Source organism: Pipistrellus kuhlii, unplaced genomic scaffold (assembly GCF_014108245.1).
Source record: "Pipistrellus kuhlii isolate mPipKuh1 unplaced genomic scaffold, mPipKuh1.p scaffold_m20_p_74, whole genome shotgun sequence".
Classification (NCBI taxonomy): Eukaryota; Metazoa; Chordata; class Mammalia; order Chiroptera; family Vespertilionidae; genus Pipistrellus; species Pipistrellus kuhlii.
Genome location: NW_023425578.1, coordinates 448038 through 465577, shown reverse-complemented (window position 1 = coordinate 465577; position 17540 = coordinate 448038). Strand labels below are relative to the sequence as shown.

General features: G+C 63.1%; 1 protein-coding gene across 1 annotated transcript; it reads left to right on the top strand.

The window, feature by feature from the left end:
- Positions 1–4522: 4522 nt before the first annotated feature.
- Positions 4523–7621, top strand: MIF (macrophage migration inhibitory factor). Its single transcript, XM_036422973.2, has 4 exons — positions 4523–4715; positions 4856–5028; positions 5153–5232; positions 7579–7621. Exons 1-3 carry the CDS (start codon positions 4608–4610, stop codon positions 5217–5219), a joined length of 348 nt encoding a protein of 115 aa, XP_036278866.1. The 5' UTR covers positions 4523–4607; the 3' UTR covers positions 5220–5232; positions 7579–7621.
- The last annotated feature ends 9919 nt before the right edge of the window (positions 7622–17540 follow it).

Genomic DNA, 17540 nt, shown 5'->3' with positions numbered 1-17540 from the left:
TGCAGGAGGCAACCAATCGATGTGTTTCACATCCAAGTTTCTCTTTCCCTCTTTTCTACTCTCTAAACAAAGAATCATCCAGCCCCTAACGTCCAGTGCTGCCTGGGAGCTCGGTCCACCGTTCGCGTCTCTGGTCCAGGCCCCCGGGGGACAGCTTCCCGCCCGCGCCCCTGCCTGCACAGCGTCCGGCTGCAGAATAAACCGGAAGCCGATGGCTGGGATGGGGTGAGCGGCTTTATCACGGCGATGGCGACCACTAAAGGCTCTGCTATGGGTGGGGTGTCACCCTTTTTTTTTTTAGAGAGAGGAACAACGAGATAGAAACATCAATGAAGGAAACAGCAACATGGATCAGCTGCCTCCCGCACGCCCCCTGCTGGGGAGCTGAGCCCACAGTCCCAGGCATGTGCCCTGACCAGAGTATGGCTTAGACCTGTCTGTCTCGGTTGATGCACAAACACTGAGCCACACCGGCCAGCTGTGTCGTTTTGTTTTTTTAATTCTCACCCAAGGATATTCTATTGATTTATAAGGAATGGAAGGGAGGGAGTGGGAGAGAAACACTGATGTGAGAGAGACATCAATTGGTTGCCTCGCACCCACCCTTCCAGGCTAGGAAACCTGCAACCCACTTGCATGCCCTTGACCAGGAATCTGACCTGCGGCCCTTTGGTCCACAGGATGACACTAGCCACTGAGCCACACTGGCCGGGCTCGTTCTTCAGCCCACCCAATTCTGGTCCTCGGTGACCGCACCTCAGCGGGACTGGCTCTCATGCCGCTCCCGACACGTGGCTCCTGATGGGAGCACTGTGTTCGGCTGGGTTCCCACACGGTTGGCTCGGGGCCAGTGTTGGCCTGTCATAGGAGGGCTCTGTCAGTGAAATGGACGAACCAGGAAGGCTTTCCTGGGGGCTCTAGTCCGAGACGGGACGGGCGCCTGCCCTGGACATTTGCAAGGAAACTGCCTGTTCTGAGGCTGTGCCCACAGCTGGCGGTCACGGGGAGACCAGCGGGCTCCCAGGGAACGGCGAGATCGCACCCCAATGCAAAACCCCGTGAACACATCTGAGTCTGGATGTTGTCAGGCATGTATTTTGCGCCAAGCATCTTCAGTTCAAAAACAGCTGAACTCGCAAGACAGAGATGCCGGAGGTCGCCTTTGGGAAGGCCGCGGGAGCTGGGGTCAGGGTGCCAGCTCTCACGGAGGCTGGGGGTCCGTCTTCGCTTTCATTCCACTCTCACTTGTGTTAGAGAATTTTTGTGAGTTTATTTGAGCCAGTTGCCAGGAAGCAGAATCTCAAGGAGCTGGAATAACGCTCCAGAGGAGCGTGGTTACCGAGCTGTGTACATCACGGCGAAGAGGAGCCCGCGGTGGTTACGTGAGCTTCATCGGCGACAGTGAGGGAGGCGGCAGAAAGCAAAGCGGGGGGCGGGGGACCTCTGGCTGGATGGAAAGGGAAATGAGTAGGTGGGCGCAGGATGGTTAACAGTCAACAGTGAACTCGGTGGCAACATAACGAGGGGATGTGTGGTCTGTGTGTTGAGGGCAGGGCGAGAGCATCTCTGGGCTAACGTCACCATCACCACGTCAGTCAGCAGAGGGCGGGCGGGCGGGAGGAACACTGATGATGAGAATCACGGACCGGCTGCCTCCTGCACGCCCCACTCTGGGGATCCAGGCAAGTGCCCTGACCGGGAATCGAACCCTGACCTGGTACACGGGTCTGATGCCCCCTCCTCCCCTTCCCAGCCACCAGAACAGATCTTCCCTGGGCAGTCATGAGGCCAGGCCAGCGGAGGCACCTTTTGTTGGACATGCGGGTAGGTTTATACCCAACAAAAATTCTACTCCCAGAGAAAACTGTGGTTCCTGCCTCAAGAAGCTTGTTTCTCAATGGCCGAAACTGGCCGGCCGTGCGTGGAGGAGGGGGCTTCTCTCCTCTAACCTCGGGCTGCAGGGCCCCGAGCCCAGGCTCTCCTGGGCCACCCCTTCCCACTCGGTGGCCTGGTTCCCAGCTCCCGGCTGCCCAGCCGGGGCTGTGTCCGTGTTCTGGCGGGCGGCGGGAAGCTGCTAGGGCGGCGCTCCATCAGCACAGCCGCTGCTGCCCTCTACCCACACCGGGCATGAGCCGCGGGCTGCCTGGCCTCACCCGCCGGAGCCGAGCTCTCTTCACACACGGGTCCTGGTGAGGGAGGGCCCCGCCGTGCCTGCGTCGCCTCCTGCGCAGGGGTCCTGTTGCCAGCAGATGACCACGGAGCCCCATGGATGCCAGAGGCATTGCTTTCTGTCGCTCCCAGAACAAATGACCACACGTGTAGCTGCTTATACCAGGGCACGTTTATTAGCTCACGGCTGTGGGTCAGAGGTCCAGCCGGAGTGGGGGAGGGGGGGAGCAGGCCTCCGGCCGAAGGCCTCACACGGCCGAGGTCAAGGTGCTTCAGCTCGGCCAGGAAGCCCCCCTCCGTGTCCATTCAGGCTGTCGGCAGAATTCAGTTCCTTGTGTGCGTGGCTGCGGCGCCCCCGTCATCGGCAAAGCCTGGAGCAGCGCTTGGCCTCCCGCTCTGGGTCTGGCTTCCCCCTCGGTGCATCCCTGCCTCCTTGGAGAACATTCTCTGCTCTCAGGGCTCCTGCGGTTATCTTGGACTCACCCAGATAATCCACGACAATCTCCCCAGTCACAGCCCGCGAGCCGGTGCGTCTTCCCGGTGACACAGCTTGCTCCGGGCCGGTCACACGGGGATCTTTGGAGGCCTCGGACCGCACCAAGTGCAGCGTCAGGAAGGAGGCAGACAGCAACGGCTGAAGTCTCCACTCTCACGGGGCTTGCGCCTGGAGAGATGGGCTCACAAATAGAAATCTGGCCATGGCCTCGAAGGACAGGACAGATGCTGGGCCGGCAGGACCTGCCAGAGCCAGGGACTCGGGCGCCTTTCCCAAGGAACGGACCGGGACCCACGCCAGGAGCCAGGAGCGTGGCGTGGACAGAGGGACGAGAGAGGGCCGCGCTGGCCGTGGGGCGGGATGTCCCGGGGCGTTGGGACAGTGCAGTCTCTGATGTCGGAGAAGGCCATCCCCGTATGCAGACCAGCACACCTCCGTGAGGGAGGAATGCCCGCACCCCCGTTACAGGGAAATGAGGCTCAGAGTACCAGGCAAGTATCCAGGCTAGCAAGAGGGGGGCCTGGGAACGAGACCGCCTCCTTGGGAACAAGGTGGGAAGTGACGGCAAGTGGCTCCGGCCGTCCTGATCAGGGGGCTCCCCTATTCTCAGTCACAGCCTGCACAGGGCCGGGCTCCCGTCAGGACGTCAGCGAGCAGCACGCTGGGTGCTGGCCTCGGACGTGAGTCGCCCATGTCCCTCCTGTCACATATCATTGGGGCCAGTGCTCAGCCGGACCTGCGGGGCTCTGCTGGGGCAATGCAGCGGGCAGTGGTGGTGAGGTGGGTGCGGAGGAGTGAGATCCAGGCGGGAAGCAGGCAATTAGAGTGGAGAAGAGCCCAGAAGTTGACATAGACCTAGAGAAAGCAGTGCTGAGCCGGGTGCTGGGCCGAGGACGCTCTGGCTGGAGACATGGCGCAGGGCGCACCGTCCGGGCACCAGTGGCCAGTTCTCACTGCACCTCATGAGCCTGGTTCATCTCCCCGAGACCAAGGACAGGACCTTCCTGGAGAGCTCTGCGGACCTGGCCAAACACACCACGCTCCCTCTCGCACCTGAGATCGGCTCTCAGCACACACCCCACGGGGCCCTCAGAGTGGCGGTGGGTGGCCCCTGGCTCTCGGCGTGGCCCGGGCCCCACTTCAGCTGCTGTCCTCTTTCTCTGTCTCATGGCGATACTCATTCACCCATTCATTTATTCAGCCGGCACCGTGTGTGCTTGGCAGCCTGGCTGCAGGCTCTGAGAGGCACCCAGAGGCAGAGCCCTAGTGCTCAGAAGTGGCTTGAAGTTTGGGGGTGACTCCCAGGTCTGGTTGCTGCCGGCCTTTCACCCCAGGAGCTGTGTCTGGGCCCCGCCTCCCGCTCCCTGCTCCCACCCTGGCACCTGCCAGCATCCTCGCCCACCCCAGGGAGGTGGCACCGGTGGGGACGGGCGGCCCTCCAGCCCCTGCAGCGATGACCAGCGCACTCTCTCACACTCAGGACTGTGGTCCCTGGGGGCTTGTGGGGCTTCCCTCAATGCGTGCAGGGAAGGGGACGGGACTCCTCTGCGGGGCCGGCCTCACCCCTGAGGACAGGGCCATCTCCCCATGAGCTGCGATCTCCAGCTCCCGAACGCCAGAGACTGAGGGGCAGGCAGGTTCGGGGGCTGCGCGGAGGTGAGCGCAGCCAGGGGTCCCCGCAGCAGGACGAGCGGGACCAGCCGGAAACCCGCAGGCGGCCGACCCCACTGACCTCACGGCTCCGGCTCCCGCAGGAGCCCGGATTCACGGGGCGGGGCCTCCGTCTCGGCGACGTCAGGGGCGGGGCCTCCGTCTCCGCTACGTCGGGGGCGGGGCCTCCGGCGCACTGGGGCGGGGCCTGGGGCGGAACCGGCGGTCACGTAGCTCAGGTTCAGCCGCGCGCGCGTTAGTTCCTGTGCCCGTGCTCGCCGCCGCCGCGATCATGCCGATGTTCGTGGTCAACACCAACGTGCCCCGCGCCTCGGTGCCGGACGGGCTCCTCTCCGAACTCACCCAGCAGCTGGCGCAGGCCACGGGCAAGCCGGCCCAGGTTTGTGGGGAGGGGACGGGAGGATGGGCCGGGCTGGGCGGGGAGGCCATTCCGGGCTGGAGAGGGACGTGGGGCGGCGGTGGGGGGGCGGGGGCGCCCGGAGCCCAGCCGCTCGGGGTCTGACCGCGCCCTCCCCGCAGTACATCGCGGTGCACGTGGTGCCGGACCAGCTCATGAGTTTCGGCGGCTCCACCGAGCCCTGCGCGCTCTGCAGCCTGCACAGCATCGGCAAGATCGGCGGCCCGCAGAACCGCGCCTACAGCAAGCTGCTGTGCGGCCTCCTGGCCGAGCGCCTGCGCCTCAGCCCGGACAGGTGCGGGGGCGGGGCCGGCGGATGGGGGCCGCCGGGGATGGGGGATGGGGGAGGGGGGGCGGGGGGAGGGGGCGCCGGGCGCGCAGCCCGCTCAGCACGGCCTGCACCCCCTCTCCCCCCGCAGGATCTACATCAACTACTACGACATGAACGCGGCCAACGTGGGCTGGAACGGCTCCACCTTCGCCTGAGGGCCCCGCCGCAGCGTGTTCGCGCTCCCGGCGGCCCCCACCTCTGGTCGGGAGAAATAAACGGTTTGGAGACCGCGCTGCCCCCGCTTCCTTGGCTGTGGTGAAATGGGTTCTGGTCGGGGAGGGGACAGAACCGAGGCTCGGAGGTGCCTTTTGACCAGCCTCCCCCTGCTCGCCCTGCAGGAGGCCAGTCTTGGCTGGCATCCTGCCTGGGTCCACAGACCGCTCTTGTGGAGTCAGCAGGGGGCACCACGTGGGCTGGGGCAGGGCCCACTTTACAACATCTTCCAGATGAGCAAAGGATACCCGGGAGGAGGCCTCCCCCCTTCTCTGCTGGGCAGGTCCCATTACCCAGAAGTGAGGTCATAAAGATAGGATGGGACTGGGCTTGCCTGGCCCAAGATCACCCCCGTATGGGGTGGGAGAGGGGACAGTGGGCAATTTCAGCGCCAGGGCCTGGACCACGGGCCTGGGCTGCCCTGTGCTCATCCTTACCGCGGGCGGCCGAGGGCACAGCTGCCGCCGCCCAGCAGCGTCCTCAGCCTCTGCCTGCAGCCCGGCAGCCTGCGGGCCAGTGCCTCTGCTTGTCCCCCAGCTGCCCAGAGTGCCACGCTGTGCCCTGGGGACCCCTTCCTGCCCCCCATACATGGCATCAATGCCCCCAGCCTCTCCCTGTGCCCCTCGGCATCCTGTGGGCGTGGCAGGAGGCAGCCCTGGCTCACCCTGGGCCTCCTGCCTCGGCTTCTACCCAGCTCCCCTCAGTCTCCGGCTCCGCCCCCTCTCAGGGCCTCAGTTTCCCCCATCTGTGAAATGAAGGTATTCCCACCTGTGGCCTCACCGTGGAGGGGACTGACATTCCCATGACGAATTCCCCAGTCTCAGCCAGGGAGGGCGGGCTGGACCCCAGGGCCGTCCTGTACTCAGGTCTTGATAAATTGTGAAACCCGGGCCGGTTCTGCCCGCAGCGGGAGGAGCTGGAGGGGGGAGGGAGGAGGCCCAGGCGGCACAGGTCCTCACTGCGCACCTGGTCCCTCCAGGGGCCACCAGTCGGAGGAGCTGCTGGGCCGGAGGCCAGCTCCCCTCTGCCCCTAAAGCCGGGGCAGTGCAGGGCGCCCTCCGTGCCCTGGGGAGGCCAGCCCGTCCAGGAGGGAAGTTTAGTATTTCTGGGCTGCCCAAGTCTTCTTGGCTCCTCATCTCCCTGGTCAGCTCAGCGTCCCCCCAAACTGTGTCTGTAAAGCCCTCAGCTGCTGCCAGACCAGCAGCACAGAGCCAGGGCCCTGCCCCCGAGCCTCCTGGTGAGAATCCTGGAACCGGCAGGAGTGGGCGTGAAGAAACGGAACGAAAACCGAAAACCCACGTTCTTGCCCACACTGCCCCTCCTGGCTGAGGGAGCACAGGCCGTGCGAAGCCCTCATCAGAGACAAGAACGGCCGTTTCACAAATCGCTGTCCCCTCACTGCTGGAGCTGCCGCCAGCCTGGGCCAGGAGGGTTGGACTCCATGCTGGGCCGGCCCAGACCCTCACACCTCCAGACAGGGCTCTGAGTCCAAAAATGACAACGGAGAGGGCTCTCCAGTTGGTCCCTCCTGCCGGTTGGTCCCTCCTGCCTCCGGGGAGCCCTCTGCTCCCAGAGGCATTTTATGCAAATGCGCGCAGCCCCACCTCCCCCGATAGCAGCGGCCTCCCTGTGAGTGCTGCATTTGCCTTTTTACTTGAAAGCTGGTCAGCCTCGGGCTCTTCAGAGTCATAGGTGAACCCCTAGGAGAGGCGGATCCATTCACCCACCCCCTCATGAACTCCGACCGTCCAGCACCGCGAGGAGTCCCATGCACGCAGGGGGTTTGGGTGTGTGATGCCTGAGGACAGGTTCCTGGAAGTAGGATTGCCTGGTCAAAGGTCATGATGCAGCTTTGTGGTGGTAATCCTCACCGGAGGAAATTTTTCCATTGATTTTTAGAGAGAGTGAGAGAGAAGGAGTGACAGAAACATCCATGTGAGAGAGACACATTGATTGGTTGCCTTCTGCATGAGCTCGGGCCCAGGGCCAGGGTGGAGCCTGCAACTGAGGTCCGTGCCCTTGACTGGAATTGAACCCGGGATCCTTCAGTCCAAAGGCTGACACTCTACCTGCTGAGCCACACTGGCCAGGTTGATGATGCAGTTCTCGTCAGGCCAGATGTCGCCGTCAGTGTGTGTGTGTGTGGCTGGCGTTCTGTGGCCTCATGCAGCGGTGCACGGAGGCCCCCACGGGGTTTGACGTTGCTGCCTGATGGGGTAATGCTTTTCTCTCAGGCAAAAGCGTGACGTTTACTTCTCTCCGAGTGGGAGCAGCCGCCCCTTTCCTGGGTGGGGAACTAAGAAACCCTCAGCCCACGGGCCCAGCGGCACTTTGTTCAAAGCTCTTTATGCAGCAGAGACATTAGCTGTCCCTCGAGGTGCACAGATCCCCTCAGTGTGTCTGTCACCTGGCTTCGGCGGTGTGGGCCGGAGACCCCCACGCCCTCTCCGGACCCCTGTCCTGGCCTCCCCCGCCGTGACCGCCAGCTGCTGCCCACGGCTTCCCCCGGGCTTCCCGCCCCGGTCCTGCCGTTACATCTGGGGTCCCTCGTGGTGGGTCCCAGGTGTGGCTCCATGTTTTTATTGTCGATGCCACCCACCTGCCCCTCCCCGTCTGTTCATCGCCCACCTGACCCCACCGATGAAAAGCACTTTATGTCAAATTAATCCCCTTGTCCTTGGGTCCACTTCTGAGCTCTTGGTTCTCTTCCCAGTGGGTCACTCCATTCCATTTCCAACACAGCAGTTTGCAGACTGCCCAGCGGGAGGGGGGGAGGGGACAGGGGCCTTTCCCCAATGCCTTCGGGGCCTTCCCGCTCAGGCTTTGTCCGGGCCCCATCACAGGTGCCCCTCCTCCAGATGCTCCCCCTGCCCACCTCCCCACCTGCCCCCTGTCCACCCCTGGCCCTGCTCTGGAAGGGACCTGCCCGCTGGGTCCACGGGCAGCCCGCAGGCCGGGCGTCAGGGTGTCAGGTGCCCACTGGGGCTGTCCGCAGGGAAAAGCTGCAGCAAACGCCACAGTTTTCAACCTGCTGCCGAGCCAGGCCCTCCCGGTGCCAGCACCGCCCCCCGCCACAGGGGGTTCCCCCCTCCCACAGCGGCCCCCCCACAGCCGCTTAGCTGCTGCTCCGGCACGTGACCCCCAGATGGTGCGGGTTCGGCTTCTCTGGCAGAGAGAGCCTCTCAGTATCTCAGGGAGTGACGTGCGAGCCCAGGTCTCGCCGGGTGCAGCTCCCTTTGGCTGCTCGCCCACACCCCCACGTCCATTCTGACGTTAAATCCGGGGACAGGGACGAGGGCAGACGCCTGCCCACGAGCTCGTGGCTTTGGAGGAGCTCGGTGGGTCTCCGTGGCCGGGCCCGTGGCTCGCTTGGCGTGGCTCTGAGGGTGTTGCTGGGGGGGTGACTGATAAGGAAAAGCAAGAGGAAGCAGCCAGGACAGGGCGCTGGCCACAGGCGGGCGGCTCCGTCCCCGCACCCCGTCCCCCAGAGGCTCCCCCAGCACCGGCGGTGCGAGCGCTGTGCCGGGAGCCGGCTGCCGGGAGCCCAGCGGTCACCGCAAGGCCCGGCCCTCCGGCTGCGAGTGCGGACCGTCTCTGCGTGGACATTAGGGATGCTGCCGGTCATGAGGGATGAAACGGCCCAGGAAGGACAGGGGAGTGACTTCATACAAATTCCAAGTTTATGGCCAGGCGGGGTCCCGGCGGAAGCCAATCAGAGGGTGTCAGGATAGAAGCCGTGGTGTCATGGTCAGAATAGGAGAGGACCACAGATACCATACAGAATATGACTCAGACACTCAGGCTGGCGGGAGGGAGGGGCCGAGAGCGAGTCCTGCATCTGCAGATGCTGCGGAGGCAGCTGCCGCCTGCAGGCCTGGGCCTCACACCGAGCCTCACTGAAGACAATACCCAGCCCAGCCCGAGGCCGCGCACCTGTGGGTCACGACCCTTTCACAGGGGTCGCCTCAGACCATCGGAAAACACACATGTAGCAGCATAGTTTACTGTTGTTATACTAAGACTGTTACCCATGCTACACCATGCTTCAAGACAAAACTTCATGTATTTGTCATTAGAAATAGATACTTCACGATATATAGTTACATATTGTTTTTGTGATTAACCACTATGCTTTCATTATGTTCAATTTGTAACAATGAAAATGCATCATTGGGCTTGTAAACTGAGCCTGGAGCAGGAAAATTACAGCTATGAAGTAGCAACGAAAATAATTGTTGGCTTGGGAGTCACCACCACATGAGGAGCTGTGTTAAAGGGAAGGCTGAGAACCGCTGCCCTGGACAGCCAGCGGGCCGGGGGAGGCAATTCCCGGGAACCAGGAGGCCAAGAGGACACGGGGAGACTGGCTTTCCGATGTCAGGTTTGGGGCAGTGAAGGGACACAGCCACCCGCGCACCGGGGAGGCCATCTTCCTGCCAGACAGCGCCCCCGGAGGCGCCGCCTCAGCACCGCCGCCCGCGCTGCCACAGGGCCAGTCGCCGACCTGGCCAAACGCGTCCCCGCTGAGGCCACACGGGCGCCTGCAAGGTGCTTGCACGGGGACTGGGATAATGACTAACAGAATGCTGCCTACCGATACCATTTCACTGATTTCAAGGTCAAACACAGGGAGCCCGGCTGCAGCGTCCAGAGGTCCAGGCCCCGCTGGTAACGGCGCCGGAAGCTGGAAAAGGGGTTCCTTCCAGTCAGGACAGCCGTCCCCCGTCCCCGCGAGGAGGCTGCAGGGGCGGACCGGGACTCGGTGGGGAGCGCAGAGTGTTCCCCTCTGTTCTCTCCCGTCGCTGAGTTATTGTATGGGCATCGTATGCACGTCTCTGCGTGTTGTCTGTCCTTCACACCACCCGCGCTGACACCACCCGCATGCTGGACAGAGGTGCTGTCGGACCCCAGCCCTCTAACCAATCGCCCCCTCGGTCGCCCTCTCCCCAGTGCCAGCCCCCGCGTCTCCTGCCTCTGATGCCCCTGCTTGGGCGAGGACAGTCAGAAGCTAGGACAATCCCTGGGCAAGTGGAATGGGGAAACTGAGGCAAGAACATTCAACAAGGCCCAACAGTCTGGGCACTGGCAGCCAGCTTGAGTCACATGACCTTATCTCCCCAAACAAGGACACTTGAGAGCAAATGGCTTCGCCCTCCTCCCTGGCCAGAGACCCTGCTGACCCACCCTGGCCTGGAAGACGGAACAAAGGCCCAGCGGGTGCCATCGGTGCCAGCGAAACCCGAGAGAGGGAACTGGGGGACAACAGAAGGACCGTTAGAGCCAGCCAGGCGGAGGCAGAGCAGGGGGCACAGGCAGCCCCAGCCCTCGGCGTCCGGACTCGGTGTCACGTGGAAGGCGCACCGAGGCGGCGGGGCTCACTGCGCCCTAAGGGTCCCCGCGAGCGAGGCCCCTTCCTGTCTGACTTCCCAGGGATCGGAAGCGCCCGCCTCGGCCCCTCCCCCAGGACAGGCGCCCCGCCTGCTGCTGTTCCCGCCCCGGTTTCTCCCTTTGCTGCGTTCCCATCCGCACTCAGGCCGCCCTGAGCCGGCAGGGAGCAGGCGGCCCCCTCCCCCAGGCCCTCCGAGCCGCTCGGGGACATCGCTGCCACCAGAGCCGGGAGGCTGGCATGGAGACCCAGAGGAACTGGGATGGTTTGGAAAACACGCCACGTCTTCCTCTGAGGACAGAGCCGTGGGAAGGAGGGGGACCAGCTACGGAGAGGATGTTCCAGAGGCCACGATGGGTCAGGAGACAGGCGGGGGGGTGGGGGGGGCCGAACCGCTGCACAGACCGGCTGCGGGAGGGGGGCAGGGCCTCTGGCCACGGCCCCCAGCCTCAGGGCCCAGCCTCAGGGCCCCCCAGCCTCAGGCCCCCCAGCCTCAGGGCCCCCCAGCCTCAGGCCCCCCAGCCTCAGGGCCCCCCAGCCTCAGGCCCCCCAGCCTCAGGGCCCCCAGCCTCAGGGCCCCCCAGCTTCAGGGCCCCCCAGCCTCAGGGCCCCCCAGCCTCAGGGCCCCCCAGCTTCAGGGCCCCCAGCCTCAGGGCCCCCCAGCCTCAGGGCCCCCCAGCCTCAGGGCCCCCCAGCCTCAGGGCCCAGCCTCAGGGCCCCCCAGCCTCAGGGCCCAGCCTCAGGGCCCCCCAGCCTCAGGGCCCCCCAGCCTCAGGCCCCCCAGCCTCAGGGCCCCCAGCCTCAGGGCCCAGCCTCAGGGCCCCCCAGCCTCAGGGCCCCCAGCCTCAGGGCCCCCCAGCCTCAGGGCCCCCCAGCCTCAGGGCCCCCCAGCCCCAGGGGCCCCCAGCCTCAGGGCCCCCCAGCCCCAGGGCCCCCAGCCTCAGGGCCCCCCAGCCCCAGGGGCCCCCAGCCTCAGGGCCCCCCAGCCCCAGGGCCCCCAGCCTCAGGGCCCCCAGCCCCAGGGGCGGCCACAGGAAAAGAGCCACCCTCACCACTGCCCTCCTTCCAGGCTGCGGCCTTTTTCTCCCAAGTCTGCACTTTTTCTCTCCCGTCTGCCCTCCCCTCACGACATGGACGAATTTCCAGCAGCCCATAGCGGCCCGGCGGGCCCGGCGGGTCTGAGACCCGTGCGTTCCCGGCTGCCACCCTGTCCCTTCCAGACCTCCGAGGCCAGCCTGCCCAGCTGTGCGCCAGGAGAGGGCAGGGTGGGGGCTCAGCAGGGAGAACTCTGCCAGCCGGCTGGGACCCTCTTCCCGCCCAGGAGTGGTGCGTGGGGTGGGCTCAAACCTCAGGGACCTCCCCGCTCTGCCCATGTGCGGGCCGGGGGTGGAGGGAGGCAGGTGGGCTGGGGAGCTTGTGGGCCAACACAAAATTAGCCAAGTTAAGAGGCAGGCGGCCCCCCATCCTGTTCCAAGGCTGTCTCCCCCAGAGCGCCCTCTCCGGGGCCGCCTGACACCTGTCCCGCTGCAGTTCATCAGGGAAGGACGAACACCAAGGTGACGGGGTGCCCTGGGCGGGCCCGGCAATGCCGTCAGCCGTCAGGCTTTGAGTTGAGGGAGGCTCGCCGTCCCCCTCCATTGCCAGTCCCTCTGTCTCCCGCCCCCTGGGGGCGTAGCTGCGGCCATTTGGGCCGTGGCTAAGGGGAAGGTAAAACTGGGGGCCGTTATATGGGACAGATTCATGTGCTTTGAAATCTCTCCTGGGTGTACCGAGTTAGAGCTGTGTGGGTGCATACATGGCTCCTGGGACACCCCAACCGCCGATATGTGATACCTCAATCAATAAAGGAAAACTTTAAAACTATATATTTATTATTTCAGAGAGGAAGGGAGAAGGAGAAAGACAGAAACATCAATGATGAGAGAGAATCATTGATTGGCTGCCTCCTGCACACCTCCTACTGGGGATGGAGCCCGCAACCCAGGCACGTGCCCTTGGCCAGAATCGAACCTGGGACCCTCAGTCTGCAGGCTGACGCCAAGCTGGCTAGGACTCAATAAAGAAATTTAAGGGAAAAAAGGCGGCAGGACCACCTATTCTTTCTGTAGGAAACGTTAGGAAATCATGGCCCTGTGGAAAGTAACCAGAGGGCCCCCCGGGAAGGCATGCGGTTCATTAAGTCAGCTGAACTCCCTGGGCACACGCTTCCCCCAAAGTGCCGACTCAACTCTGCCCAGGGTCTGGGAGGGCGACTTTGATATGTAAGTCCGGTCAAGCACCAGGAATTCTCGGGCCTTCTCAAGAATGCAAATAAGCTCCTTGGATCCTAAGTTTGGTGACACGTGCAGTTGTTTGGGGGTTATATAAACAAGCACTCTGCGTGGGCTCCATCACAGAAGGCGCAGTTCCACCCGGCTCCCAGCTTTGTTTCTATCTCTGCATCCCGTTTCTTTCTTTTATTTCTCAATCCCCAGCCCCCTCTCCTCAGGAACCGGACCCGTTCCTTTTCCGTGAATGCGGAAAGAGAGAAACACAGTACTTTTTAAAGGCGAGGTTGTGCCCAGCAGTTAAGTAAAACATCTTTTTTTTAAAAAAGAAAAATTTGTCAGGATATTGTTTTTGAGTCTGTGATCATTCATGTATTTTTCGGGAGGAGGGGGGCGGCGTGTAAAATCCTAATTTCTGTTCTGACTCCAAACAATCTCCTTTTTTAAAAAAAGAGGTCTGCTTATTTCGTGTGCTGACCATGACCTGGTCTTCTGTTCAGCTCCTTTTCCAACCAAATCTTCCCAGTCCCCCCTTTCTTATGGACCAGACTTTTTTAGAGAGAGCGGGAGGAGCGAGGGGGAGATAATAGAAGCATCCATATGAAAGAGACACATCGATTGGCTGCCTTCCGCACACGCCCTGACCTGAGCCGGGGGGTTAACCTCGTGCCCTGGACCTGGAACCGAACCTGCAACCTTTAGGCACGCAGGCGGGTGCTGAGGCTGAGCCAGGTGAGGGCGCTGCAGAGGGAGTGAAACCAAGGCCCCTGGGGGGTCCGGCGCTGCGGGGCTTTGTCCCAGGGCCATTCCAGTGGCGACAAAATAGCCGCCCCTCCCTGGTGCCCGGCCGGGCTCCTCCCCCGCCGCAGCCGCTCCCTCTGGAGCCAGGAATGCCTTTACGTGTTATTTTTTTCAGCCACAGCTGACACACATCGTCATATGAGCTTCAGGTGCGCAGCCCGGGGCTTATCTGCGCTGCCCCACTTGGGCAGTCAGTTGCGAGTGTGTACCCCCCCCCCTTGTCCCACGTGGTTCAGGGTTCGGGCTTCCTTCTTAGAAGGCCACACGCAAAGGAAAGAGACCAGAAAATATTAATCTGGAAATACGGGGGGCCAGGCGGGAGCCCAGCAAAGGGGAAGGACTTCGCTTTGCTCCAGCCTCGCTATCCCTTTTATTCCAGTTTTGGGGTCCACCCACAGCCCTTAGACGGGCAATTCCCATGACAGAACATGAACAGGATTTACGTAAAAGGCAGAGACTGCTTCAGCTACCGCTGTCTAGACAGTGGGCGGTTGGCTCTGGCCTTTCAGAGCTTCAGGGCGGACCAGCCTTCCGGGTTCCTGTCCACGCCTCTCTCTGCTCGTGAGGACATTTATTTTGTTTAATCCTCACTCGAGGACATTTTTCATTGGTTTTTAGGGAGAGGAGAAGAGAGAGGGAGAGACATCGATGCGAGAGAGACTTGCCTCCTGCTAGTGCTCCGACCAGGGCCCCAGGCCGGAGGAGACTGCAACCGAGGTACATGCCCTTGATCAGAATCGAAGCTGGGACCCTTAGGTCTGCAGGCAGACGCTGTCCAGGGAGCCACCCCAGCGAGGGCATGCCCTGGCTTTTATAGGGTTTCCTTTACAGGTTCTCTTAGTTCTACTGCGGCAGGAAAGCTGCCATGGCTTTGGTGGACATCACTCAACTAGCGAGGGGGAGAGCGAGGGTTCAAACACAGGCTGGGACCCAGGAGAAATGACGGCAAACGGTCTGCTTGCCGATCAAGTGGCCCCGGCCCTCCCTCCTGGCGGACGGGGCAGCGGGAATGTGGCGCCTGCACAGCTCGGCTCCAGCCCCTCTCTGCCCCAGCGATGCCCAGGCCACGGGGACGGGGCTTTCTGGAAAGGGCCCCATACCCTTTATTTTTATTTTTTGTTTTTTGAAAGGAAAGGGAGAGAGAGAGAAACATCAAGGGTGAGAATCATGGATCGGCTGCCTCCTGCACACCCCGGACTGGGGATGGAGCCCCCAACCTGAGCACGTGTCCCGAAGGGAAATCAAACCGTGGCCTCCTGGTCCCCGAGCCCAGGCAGCCGGGCCGCACTCTTTAAAAGCACCTGTGCCTCTCGGAGGTCCCGGCCCAGCCCGGGAACGGAGGGGGCCGAGCAGTGCGTGTCTCACAGAGGACCAAACAGCCTCAGAAAACAAGGGGCGCTCCCACCTCCCCGTCAGCGATGTTCCCGAAAGGCACCGGGCCATTCGCCCACGTCCTGGGGAGACCCCTGCCCAGAGCGTGGGCTGAGGCCCCGAGGCGCCCCGGGCGAGGGGTGCACAGAGCAGGAACACGATGGGTGCGTGGTGGTGGCCGAGCCCCATGAAGTGGATCCCCCGTGAAGTCTCCCCATTCATTGACGAGGATTGCTGAGAGGGGCCTCCCCGGCACCCCCAGCCGCACACGTGGTCCCCACCACACCCAGACACCCCCGACATGGGACATCTCTTAAAGCCGGTGTCTACTCAGCAGGCTGAGCCCCCCTCCGAGGGGTCCCCTCCCTTCCCTCCCTCCCCTCCCACTGGCGTTCCCTCCTTGCATGGCCCCCGTCCCTCTGACCCTCTCCCCTCCTTCACCCGGAGGAAAGGACCCCAGAGGCGAAGGTAAGTCTCAGAGTGGGTAAGAGGGAGCCGTAGGCGCCAGCAAGAGCGTGGTTAGACCGCCAGCCCCCCCAGCGAGCCACCTCTCAGGCCCCTTCCTGCTCCAGGCCGGGCTCTGGATTCAGGTCAGCAGAGCTTCTGCTCCTCCTTCTATGTCCCCGTCCCCCAGCCTTCACCCCCTGGCCGCGCCCCCTACCCCCTCTTGTACGTGAGGAACATCAGGCCTCCCGGATGCGGAGGGCAGAGCATGCTCCGCTCAGGGACTGGCTCTGAGGGCCGGGAAAGGGAGCCACCGGCTCAGCTCGGGGGGAGGCGTCCCCGCTTTCATTCCCCCCATCCCCGTTCTCTCCCCCCCTCGCTTTTGGACTTCACCCCTCTTTCCCTGCCTCCCTGGCTTCCCTCCCCGGCCTCCCCTTCGGGGCTCTGCACAGCTCCTGCCTCTCGACACGCCCCGTGGGCACAGCACAGCCGGAGTCCCCGACCTTTGCCTTCTGCCCAGGGTCCGAAACAATGTGAGACACGCCCCCGGCCCCGCCCAGCACCCTCGGGTCCCGGGCGCAGTGGCCGTTGGGTCACCCGGGCGAGTTTAACGGAGCTTAACGGTCCAGCGCGTGCCCAGCGCCCGTTGCTGGAGCTGTCTGTTGCCAGGGCAACCTGTCAACGAACCTCCACCTCCCTCCCTCCAGCTCCGCTCACGTGACCAGGGCCTGGCGGGTGATTCTGTCCACTCCCAGCATGCTCCGCGCGGGGCCGGGCCAGGGGGCGGGGCGGGGCCAGACACGTGGGACCAGGCGGCGGCGGCGGGACTAAGGGGCGGAGCCATGGCGGGGCGGGGCCAGATAGGTGGGACCCAGCGGGGTGGGGCCGGGGGCGGGGCCGGGGGCGGGGCTGGGCGGGAAACTGCCCTGGTCAGCGACCCCAGCAGCCTGGGTCCTGGCAGTGCCCGCTCTGAGGGCAAAGTGAAGGCGAGGAAAATGCTGAGCCAGGGGCCTGCCAGGAGGCAGGCATCTCAGAGGAGGGTTAGCTGGCTCAATGTTTGTTGTTTGCAAAGACCTTCTGTGAGCACGAAGGTTTTAGCTTGTTCCTGCACAAAATAACCTAAGCCCGGCCGGTGTGGCTAGGTGGGTGGGTGTAGGGGGCGGCCATGGGGTCAGGCCTCAGACTGGCCCGGGGCAGAGCCACATACAAGCCCCAGCTTGGAGGGCAGAGCCCCCCCAGCACAGTGAAGCCTGGCCTTACAGCGTCCCTTGTTGCTGGGCAGCTAGCGGGCTGCGGGCGGGGCAGCAGTGCTGCCAAAGCTCGGCGTGAGTGAGGACATGGATTTGAAACTCGCTAGAACCCTGGAGACATGCTGACCCCTCCCCTTGCTTTGCTCTGTGTGACCTGATTACAAAATAAAGCTTTGGCTTAGAGCTCTCACTGGGTCCTCATCCGGGCACAGTGATCCGCCCGGCCCCAATGGCATCTTCTTGTCTGTCTGCTTCAATCCCTCACCGGCCACCTCCAGTTCACCCCGGCCGGCTGGGCACCTGAGCCGTGAACCAGGGGTCAAGGCTGGATTCCTCCCGGTCAGGGCATGTCCCCAGGTTGCCGATGGTAGGCTCAATCCCCAGTAGGGGGCGTGCAGGAGGCAGTTCTCATATAAATATTTCTCACTCTCCTCCTTCCACCCTCCCTCCCTCCCTCCCTCCCTCTCTCAAACATCTTTTGAAAAAAGAAAGTACAGCTGAAATCGGTTTGGCTCGGTGGATAGAGCGTCGGTCTGCGGACTGAAAGGTCCCGAGTTCGATTCCGGTCAAGGGCATGTACCTTGGTTGCGGGCACAACCCCGGTAGGGGGTGTGCAGGAGGCAGCTGATCGATGATTCTCCCTCATCGATGTTTCTAACTCTATCCCTCTCCCTTCCTCTCTGTAAAAAATCAATAAAATACATTAAAAGAGGGGAAAAAAAGAAAAAGAAAAAGAAAGTACAG